The sequence below is a fragment of the Lontra canadensis genome, unplaced genomic scaffold (genome assembly GCF_010015895.1).
Source record: "Lontra canadensis isolate GAN:19392208 unplaced genomic scaffold, GSC_riverotter_1.0 scaffold5, whole genome shotgun sequence".
Lineage (NCBI taxonomy): Eukaryota > Metazoa > Chordata > Mammalia > Carnivora > Mustelidae > Lontra > Lontra canadensis.
Window position 1 is genome coordinate 38018560 of NW_022630999.1, and position 10918 is coordinate 38029477.

Here is a 10918-nt window from a genome sequence, read left to right on the forward strand (position 1 = left end):
AGGAGAAAACCGAGGTTCAGAGAGGGCCTGAGCAAGGCTTCCTATAAAGAGAGTAGTGCTGAAACTGGATCTGGACCACGGGTGGCTGAATATATTTTAACGCCCTCAATGTGAAAAGATGAGATTCAGATTCAAATTCAGATTCTAGACGTATTATAATCAGGATACTGTTGACTGCCGGGAGCAGAAACCCAGTGGAAAGAGGCTGGGGGGGGGGGGGCGGTGCCTGGGTGACTCAGTTGGTTAAGCATTCAACTCTTTATTTTGGCTCAGATCATGATCTCAGGGTCATGAGATCGAGCCCCACATCAGGCTCTGCACTGGACGTAGAACCTGCTTAAGACTCTCTCTCTCAGGGCACCTAAGTGGCTCAGTGGTTAAGCCTCTGCCTTTGGCTCAGGTCATGATCCTGGGTTCCTGGGATCGAGCCCCACATCGGGCTCTCTGCTCAGCAGGGAATCTGCTTCCCCTTCTCTCTGCCTGCCTCTCTGCCTACTTTTGATCTCTGTCAAATAAATAATCTTAAAAAAAAAAAAAAGATTCTCTCTCTCTCCCTCTACCCCTTCCCCCACACTCACGCACATTTGAACTTGCTCTTGCTCTCAAAAAATAAATAAATAAAATAAACAAAAGAGGCTGGGATTGGTGGAGGTGGGGAACTGGCTCATAAACCTGAAGAGAACAAGGGTGCCTGGGTGGCTCAGTGGGTTACACCTCTGCCTTCAGCCCAGGTCCTGATCTCAGGGTCCTGGGATCGAGTCCCACATTGGACTCTCTGCTCGGCAGGGAGCTTGCTTTCTGCCCCCCCACCACCGCCTGTCTCTCTGCCTACTTGTAATCTCTCTCTCTCTCAAATAAATAAATAAAATCTTTAAAAAAAAAAAAAAAACAACTGAAGAAAACAAGGGGAGCTTCAAGCATGGCTGGATCCAAGTGTGCAAATGTCATCAGAAATGTGCCTTTCTCCAGCTTTCAACTCAGTTTTACACTGTATTTACCTCATTCTCAGAGTCTCCCAGTGGTGCCGCCAGCAGCTCCAAGCTTATTATATCTTACCGTCTTCGCAACTCCAGTGGAAAATGTATCTCTTTCCTACTGTTCCAACAAAAAAGTTTCAGACTTTCATTGGCTGGGTGGGTCCTATGTCTGACTCTGTGCCCACACCTGGAGCCAAGGCAAAGAATAAGAGGTCAACCCCACCTCGCTCATGTGGACAAAGAGTGAGAAAAGCTGGATTCCAAAGAATCAAAGTGTCAAAGTGCTATTACCAAGAGAAGGGGAATAGATGATGGAAAGTTGAAAATGACAGTTGTTTACCATAAGCACTTAGTGTGTGGCAAAACCCATATTATGTGCTCTTGAGAACCCCCATTAACATCCCCCAGCTTCCAGATTTAGGGCTCAGGGCAGGATGTGCCATGGGGCTATGAAGGGGGTCAAAGAATATTAAACCTATAAAAATATTGGTATCTCTAGACTCTATAATGTAATAGAGTCTACACAGTATTGGAATTTAGCTTATTAGTGTCTCATTCCAACTTACATTTGACAAGAATGGCAAGCTAAGTAAAGGGGGAGGGCTCCATGCCACTAGACTTTATTATGTTAAATATGCATGTTAAAATTATTTTATAAGAGGCCAGAAATTCCACAAAGTGAGAAGGAAAGAGAATGAGGGGAGAAGGGGCAATTTAAAGCAAAGCAAGAGAAGATAGGAAAAGTTAGAAAAGGTGGGGCAAATATAAAACAAAACCACACTGAAGAAATTAGTGAAAATTATCAATAATCACAATACACGGTGTAAATGGAATAAACTATCCAAGTAAGAAAAACAAAGCTTGTCATATTTTTTTTTAAACCGAAACAAATGTTTTTAGAAGAAACAGACTGTTAAGGAAACAAAAATATTGAAAGTATAAGGAAAGTAAAGTACAGTATGCTAGTCAAATATTAACCACAGGAAATGTGGGTAGCTATATTAATATCAGACAAAGTGAATGTTAAGCAAAATATTTTACTAAAGATAGAAATGGTCAAAATATTTTGAAAAAAGGCTCTATTTACTGGGATAATAATAATTCTAAATACATAGGTACCTAATAAACTAGCCTCAAAAATACATAAAATTGACAGAACTACAAAGAGAAATCAATCACAAGCATCATAAATAAGCAATATTAAGGGTTTAGAGAGGATATTATTTTAGATGTCACAGAGATTAGGAAAGGTAATAAGAATGCTGTAATCAATTCTATGCCCCAAACAAAGGGAAAACTCAGATAAGGGGGAAATTTTCTAGCAGAACAGAACTTGCCAAAACTGACTTGCAATGAGATAGAAAACTGGAATTGTCCTGTAACCATTAAAAATAAAGTGAATGAGACACCAGTATTACATGGTTTTGCAAAGGAGTTCTACCAAATACTCTAGGAATAGATCATTCCAATTCTGCTCAAACTCTATCAGGGTTTTGATGAGGCCATTATCATGTAAATTCAAAAACAAGTATGAGAAGGGAAATGATTTAAAAAATGGAAAACAACTCAGATGTCTATCAACAGGTGAATGGATAAATAAATTGGAGTATTTTCACATAATGGAATACTTTACAGCAGTGAAAATGGAACTATAGGAACATGAACAATTTAATCTCAAAAATAGAGTGTTCAACAACAATAAAAGGTAGCTAGAGAAAAAAATCATAAAACATGATTTCATTTATATAAAAGGAAATCTGAATTTTAAATACTTTTGATTTATAGTTTTAATCCTTCTTTGGATTTTTCTGGGTTGTTTGTTTGTTTTTTACAAGTGGTGAAATTTTTTTTAATTCCAAAGTAAATTATATAAATTAATGCTTATTACCTAGGTGAAAATGATTGAGATGTATGTTGAGAGATTATGTATCCCAAAACCCACTAACTGCATTAAGTAATCAAAATTTTAGTATCTGAAACTGTGTATTAACTGATAAATAAGCCAATATTTTTCTCTTTTTTCTTTAGGATTTATTTATTTATTTTGGAGAGAGCACACGGGACCTCACTTGAGTGGGAGGAGGGGCAGAGGCAGAGAGAATCCTCAGGCAGACTTCCCTCTGAGTGCAGACGCTGTCTGGGGTCCAGGCTGGATCCCAGGACCCTGAGATCAGGACCTGAGCCCAAACCAAGAGTCAGACGCTTAACTGAGTGAGCCTCCCAAGTACCCCATTAAGCCAGTATTTTTCAAGCCTTTATATGCACTCAAAATGTCAAATAAGTGGTGAGTCCTTCCAGTCATGTTAACTTGTGTTTGCAGTTATAAAATATTGTAAAAGTTGTTTTGTTTACAGGTGTAAAGTGTTGAAGAGGGTTGTTACCGTCATAAAGTATAGCCAGTTGGTTGTGTTTACAAACTGTCATAGAAGGTTGTTTTGCTGACTATATTATTACCAGAAATAGTCTACCACAAATAATACTCTGTGTTGGTGTATTAGACAAAAGTCTTTTTTTTTTTTCTTTTTAAAGAGAGAGAGAGAGCGTGTGAGCAGTGGGAGAGGGGCAGAGGGAGAAGGAGAGAGAGAGAATCCCAAGACCCTGAAATCACGACCCTGAGATCATGACCTGAGCAGAAACCAAGAGTCGGATGCTTAACCCACCGCACCACCCAGGCACCCCTGCGCAAAAGTCTTTTGGTCGCAAGTGATAGTAATTCAGTAGGAGAGCCACTGACTGACTGCCTTATTTCATGGGCTCCCAGCTTCTCTGTCTCATAAGAAAGGTTCAGCAGTCACGGGAGGGACCCTCTTTCTCCCTGGCTGAGTTCTGAGCTCACCCCTCAAGCAGTCGCAGGTGCCACATGGAGAGGCATCTGGGAGATGGGGCCCGATGATCGCCCTCCCACCCGGACCACATGCTGTGGGGAGTGGATGTTTGCCAAAGGAAGGCATGTGAGGCAGAGAAAAGATTCATCTCGAGACAATTGTCATCCATGAACAGCCTTATTTCAGACAGACCATCCAGATTTAGCCCCAATTTAGAAAATGCCAATGCTGCTGAATCAATCGTTATTTTGTAAAAAGAATGAAGCTATAATTTGCCACCCCTCTCTCTGCCAATAAATAAATAAATTAATTAATTAATTAATTAATTAAGTGCAGGCAGAACAACCCAGTAGGCTGTTTCCATACCTAAGTACTTGCTGGGACAAGTCAGGTACTGGTAAATTCTGTCTCTTAACCTGAAAGGTAGTATCCATTTTAGTATTCTTTAAGAGTCTTTAAACCATGCACATTTGTTTTTTTATATAGTATGGATGTATGATGTACTTCATTTGAAAATACTTAATGACAGATCCAACATGTAACAAAGATATACCTGAGAAGAGGAGATATTTGAGACGTTTATCTTCTTTGTTTTGTTCATCTGTCTGTCCCGAAGTTTTTACAAGGAGCATGTGATATTTCCATAGTAATATTATTTTTTTTTAATTTTTTATTTCTTTTCAGCGTAACAGTATTCGTAGTTTTTGCACCACACCCAGTGCTCCATGCAATCAATCCGTGCCCTCTCTAATACCCACCACCTGGATCCCCCAACCTCCCACCCCCCGCCCCTTCAAACCCCTCAGATTGTTTCTCAGAGTCCATAGTCTCTCATGGTTCACCTCCCCTTCCAATTTCCCCCAACTCCCTTCTCCTCTCTAACTCCCCTTGTCCTCCATGCTATTTGTTATGCTCCACAAATAAGTGAAACCATATGATAATTGACTCTCTCTGCTTGTCTTATTTCACTCAGCATAATCTCTTCCAGTCCCGACCATGTTGCTACAAAAGTTGGGTATTCATCCTTTCTGATGGAGGCATAATACTCCATAGTGTATACAGGCCACATCTTCCTTATCCATTCGTCCGTTGAAGGGCATCTTGGTTCTTTCCACAGTTCGGTGACCGTGGCCATTGCTGCTATAAACATTGGGGTACAGATAGCCCTTCTTTTCACTACATCTGTATCTTTGGGGTAAATACCCAGTAGTGCAATTGCAGGGTCATAGGGAAGCTCTATTTTTAATTTCTTGAGGAATCTCCACACTGTTCTCCAAAGTGGCTGCACCAACTTGCATTCCCACCAACAGTGTAAGAGGGTTCCCCTTTCTCCACATCCCCTCCAACACATGTTGTTTCCTGTCTTGCTAATTTTGGCCATTCTAAGTGGTGTAAGGTGGTATCTCAATGTGGTTTTAATTTGAATCTCCCTGATGGCTAGTGAGGATGAACATTTTTTCATGTGTCTGATAGCCATTTGTATGTCTTCATTGGAGAAGTGTCTGTTCATATCTTCTGCCCATTTTATGACATGATTATCTGTTTTGTGTGTGTTGAGTTTGAGGAGTTCTTTATAGATCCTGGATATCAACCTTTTGTCTATACTGTCATTTGCAAATATCTTCTCCCATTCCGTGGGTTGCCTCTTTGTTTTCTTGACTGTTTCCTTTGCTGTGCAGAAGCTTTTGATCTTGGTGAAGTCCATTATTTTAAGGGATCTGTGAGCTCTTTAGAAGGGAGCCGGTTATTTCCTAGCCAAAGCTAGCTTTTCTTTGGTAATTTCTGGGAAAGTCGCTTGACCAGAGCTGCGTCTGGAATGTTAATCCAAGGGTAAATAACTTGCCTGCTAGCACGAAGGATGGGGCCTCTGACGTGCGAGGGGTGTAACCTTGAGGTCCAGGTGAGGGCCTGTGTTCCGGGGAGGGAAGGGCTGGCCATACCTCCAGGGAGTGCTTGGGCCACTGGCAGCCTTCAGCAGTGGCCAGGCTGGAGCATACCTATGCACTGAGGGGATCTGGTGTGTTGGGGGCAGCTGTCATCTGTGTCTTACAAAGTCAGGCGTCCCAATCCACAACCCCTATCCATCTATCTAACAGATGCCAAAGGGAAGCTTGATGCTCTTCCCTCTCTCTATGTAGAAGGGAGGAGGAGCTGGGAGATAGATTCCTCTGGCAGCCACATGACCTTCACAAATGATCATGGGAGCTGAGGCCAGGTGTGATCTTCATGGACATCCTAGGAAGCACAGTGTCTCAGGACCAAGCAGTGGCTGGCTCCCAGCTTGAAACTGACGAGGAAAGCTACCACTCCAGCCTAGGCAGGGAAGCCAGAAAGGAGGTAGTGGTCCTGGCTTTAGACAGAGCTGAAGCCAGATTTTTGTCTTGGGACGGCAGAGACCCCAGGAACAGTCTCTAGGGACACCACGCAGTACTCAGCTTCTCCTGTGTTTGAGCTAAGTGGAAGCTGGGATGTGTCGGGGACTCAGAATGACACTCCCCAAACCACGGTCGCTTGTGCATTCCCTTCCCCATCCAGTCCAGCCCGTAGTCTTGTCCCACCTATATTATATGCTCTTAAATCTCTACACCAACTTGCTGTTTTCACTAAAATATATGAGGAAACTTTATACTGTCACTATAAATGGAAACAGTATCACTGGTGGAAAACAGAAAGAACTCATGAGCATGGATACAATCACACAAAACAATGTCATCAAAGTTGGACCAGGCACAGTTGCCTGCTTACACCTCTGAACCTGCCTCCTGTTCTCTGTTCTAAAGGGAGATCTGCAGGTGTTGGGTGCGGAAGACACAGGAGCGCCACACTGAGCCTTTCCTTCTGACTTGAAATAAAGATGATAAAGGAATTCTTACTCGCTGAAAGCAGCTAAAGAGAAAAGCAGGTCTGCTATCTGTACCTTAGCGGGCAATAGCTCCTAGGAACTTTGTATGCCCCGAAGGGAAGGAAATCTCTTCTTCCTCAAAATGTCTGCCAAATAGCCTGTTTAAAAACTTTCCTACCGAGCTTTTGGCTAGCTCAGTCTTCGAGATCTATTCTTTGATCAGATTGACTCCACGGACATTAACTGAGTAACTATTATCCGCCAGCTGTAATTGCCGGGGGGCTAGTGCCTTGCCTTTGGGGAGCACACATTCTAATGGAGACGGATGTGCTTACAACTGATTGTAAGGCAAGGCTGAGTAAATCTGGGCGTCTTTTCTCAGCCTCCCTTCAAGCCGTGCAAGGCCTGCTGCAGATGTCGGGAATCATTTCACTAAGAGTGAGAAACAGCAAACACTAATTGGGCTCCTGGTGTGAGCCGGGCAAGGTGTGGCATACTTTCGTACATATCTTATAACACTTAGTCCTTCCAAGAATTGGAAAGGTGGCTGTTTTTACCCCCACCTAGGGTTCGGAGGAGTTAAGGGGCGCACGGCATATCTCAAGCAGGCATGAGATCTGAGAGCAGGTCTCCTGAATGCATCCCTCGACGTCCTTGCAGCATGTGGGCTGCCCTGGTGGCCAAGGAAGGGTTCCCCCACCCCACCCCACCCTTCCCCAGGCTGGCTCAGAGGAAGCAAAGGCCAGAGGGTGGGCCCTGGGCCCGCTGGCCTTGCTCCATGGTCCTGTCAGCCCTGACCTATGCTTGTGTCTCCTCAGGAAGCCCGCGCTCTCCAGTACGCTGTGCTCCGGCAACCTTCTAAGCTGCTGCAAGAGTCTGTGGGGGCGTAGGTTCCTCCAGAGACACATGAGAGGCCCCTCAGAGGAGCAGCCAGGAGAGACGCTGTCCAAAGAGCCACTGAGGACACCACCCCAGGAAGCGGGGAGGACTCTGCCCTCCGAGGCTGTGTAGACCCGGCCCAGGACACACAAGATACTGCTTCTGGTCACCAAGATTGGACTCCTGGAGCCATTAAGGACCCAGAAGCCCCCAGAGCCACCAAGGAGGCACCCTAGCCTGAGTCTAGGGACTTCTGGAGCACACAGCGGGGTGCTGGGGTCCTCAGGTCTATGCAGAGCAGCCCGGCCGGTGCTCAGCATTCCCAGCAGATGTTCAGAACTCTCCTGGGCATGGGTCTGCTGCATCCCATGGGTTCAAAGCTCACGTTGGGGCTGGCCCCAAGTCTCGAGCCGAGATGGCTGGAATGGGGGGGATGTGTGCACAGGTGTGTGCGTGGATTTGGCCACGCAGGAACACGCAGGAACACGCAGGCCCTCTGAGCGCAGCAGGGGTGTCACCATAAAGAGTTAGCCTGTCACTCCCTCACAGGTTCTATGGGATGAAGGAAAGGCAAGGGAAGGGGAAAAAAGAAAGGAAATTCACCTTCATTGAGCACCTGCCGTGTGCTAAGCACTTCAACTGGAGGAGCTCACGTAATCCTTTGAACCTGCGGCAAGAATCACCAACCTACTTTACAGAGGTAGAAACTGAGTGTCCAGGAAGACTGGGGTCCGCCCCAGGTAGAGCTCAGCTAGCACGCATGCCTGGCTCCTCGGAGGCCCTCAAATGATAGTTGTTGAAGGAACGAAGGAACGGGAGTGTGGGCAAAAAGCCAGGCCTCGAGCCCGCATCCTTAACCTGACATTGCACTGCTGCTGAGGAGAGAGCAAGGTGTTGGCTTGACTCAGCCCACCCTTCTCTTAGCGGGGCTCCGACCTGGGGCCTGAGGGGTCCCTTCATGCTGCAGCACTGGCCCTCTTTGGTGCTTTCCATCAACAAGAAGGTGTGGAGCAGAGCCAACAGCGGGGGCAGGTGAGGGAGGGGGGCAGGTAATGAGCCAGAGTGAGGGAGAGCTGGCATTGGGGGGTGGGGAGTTGACCCCACAGCGTCCTCTGCTGGATGTGTGACCTTGGGTGGATCAGTAGTGATCTCTCTGAGCAGCTCTTGACTCCCACCCAAGAGGGTAAGATCCCCTTTGCTATTCACAGGGTTGTTGAAGAGACCCAAGGCGGTGGGGATGGTGCCACCCAGAGGAACGGGGTGTGCTTGGACTCTCCCCGCTAACCACGTCCCCTCCCCGAGCCCACTCCTCCCTTGGTTCCACGAACCCCGGTGGTGTCCCCCTTCGTGCGCACCCAGGCCTTCTGGGCCAGCTGGCGGCTGTCCTCTCTCCTGCTGTCAGGTGTGCCTGTCCCACGAGCCTTCTCTTCTCACTCTTCTCACTCACTTCTGTCCCACTGTGGCCTCGTGTGTACCCTCGTAACCGAAGTCACCAGGAGATTTACCTGTGACGAAATTACTCACAGGTTTGTGTCCGGAGCCCAGGCTTCCCCTGGGAGCTTTCCACTCCCAGCCGCATGCCCGACCTCTCCGCCTGGTGTTTCGAAGGCGCCTCTCTTCTAGCCTGTCCGCAACCACACTTGTGACCTTCTCCCTGCACTTGTTCCTCTGCCAGCTTCCCTGCCTCACACAGAAGTCGGCCACCGGCTTTGCAGCCTGAGGGTCAGCTCCTCATGGTCCATTTTCTTGTGTCCCAGCTGCACAGGTCCCAACTGTCTGCTTGATTCTCTCTTCCTGTCCTGTCCACACTCAGCCCCACTGCCATCCCTTGGGCAGGACGACTGAGATAGCTTCCTGACAGCTCTCTGCGTTCCCCACTGGCCTCTGCCCAGCTCACCCCCCGCCCCCACCCAACAGCCACAGCAGGCTAAGCAAAATGCTGCTGTGGTCACATGTGGCACGCAGGTGACCACCTTTCTCCTGGGCCACCGGCTCTGTGCGCTCAGGCCTGACATGGCCCTCCAGCCTCCTCCAGCCACACTGCCTTCTGTCTCTCTGCCCTGATCCTCCTGTCTTCTCCTTTCTGTTTATTTATCCTCCTGCTCCTACCCGATGTAGGGCCATGCACAGAGCTGTTTCCATGACGTGGAATGCTGTTCCCACCCATCTGGCCATGAGAGCTTGACTGAAATACCACTTCTTGAGAAAGTCTTCCTTGACCCACCCCATTAGGTCAGGCCTCCCCCTCACACACACACACCACAACGGGCCTCAGAAGCCACTGCGTGTTTGTGATTTACAGTTATCTGTGTGGTTCCCTCCCCTTTGTCTGTCTCCCCCACTCAGGAGGCCATGGGCCCTGCCTACATCTGCTGATCTTTGTATATCCAGCCCCTAGAAGGGTGTTTGGCATGTAGCAAGGGCTTTAAGCAGTTTTATCTTCCAAAACACCTGAAGGCATGATTTTCCCCGATGACCCTCAGAGGTGCTCAATCTCTTGGCTGGGTTCCTTCTAGAAGCCCCAGAATCCCTTCCCTGAGGCAGGTGGGTCTCTTAAGTCATAGCCAAGGAATTGGAGGCATAAGATGCGGTCTGGCTGGTGGCAGCCTCAGCTGGTGAGGGTTCCGGCCCAGCGTGTGCCCACGCACCCTGCTCCTGGCATGGCAGGGGCCTCCTTTGGGTCTGGGCTGAGCTGCCCCCACCCTTCTGGAGGTTCTGTGGAGCCTCTGCTGGCTGCAGAAGTGGGGTACATGCTGTCTAGAGGAGGGCAGCTTCTGCTGTGGGCCCCCAAACCCATGTTCTGCGTTACCATCCTGTTCCAATAAAGCGATCAAAACAGATGCTGCCTTGCAGTTTTATTTTTTCACTTCCTGGTGAGGAACACTCCCCAAACTTCATCACACGGTGTGTCTTGATTTAGAAATGGAGTTATGGTGAAAGACTGGAGTAAAGGCCAACTCGGCAGTTGCCTTAAAAAGTCAAGGAGCTCTCAAAGGGACTGGAGAAACCCCACACTGGCAATGAAGGACGGGTTGTCAGAAGGATCAGGCCCTTGTCCCACTGGCCCCGCGGGCCAGGTACATAGTGGACTCTCGGTGAGGGTTTGCAGAAGGCCACGCTTCCGCAGTCATCAGGTGCACAGATGTCTGTGTTAGGGAAGAGAAAAAGCTAGCTTTCAAATGGAAAACTTGCTGGTTGAGGGAGTCTGCAGCTGGGTAGGTGGATGAGGAGCAAGTAAGAGGCCACCAGACAAGACGAGGTTCATGGATTTGGGACCAGGAAGGAATCCCAAGGTCACTAATGAAAGGGTTTGAAAGATGAAGAGAGGGAGCTGGCGAGATTGGAGATCAGCAGTGACCGCGTCCCCTGGGAGGGAAGGGAGGAGACCAGAGGAG

General features: G+C 47.6%; 1 protein-coding gene across 1 annotated transcript in view; it reads left to right on the top strand.

The window, feature by feature from the left end:
- The window catches only part of HRH2 (histamine receptor H2), a 52871-nt gene extending 44872 nt beyond the window's left edge, over window positions 1-7999 (top strand). Inside the window, exon 5 of the mRNA XM_032851850.1 lies at window positions 7463-7999. Coding sequence (XP_032707741.1) covers window positions 7463-7655 — 193 coding nt within the window. The 3' untranslated portion in view covers window positions 7656-7999. The remainder of the gene's footprint in view (window positions 1-7462) is intronic.
- The last annotated feature ends 2919 nt before the right edge of the window (window positions 8000-10918 follow it).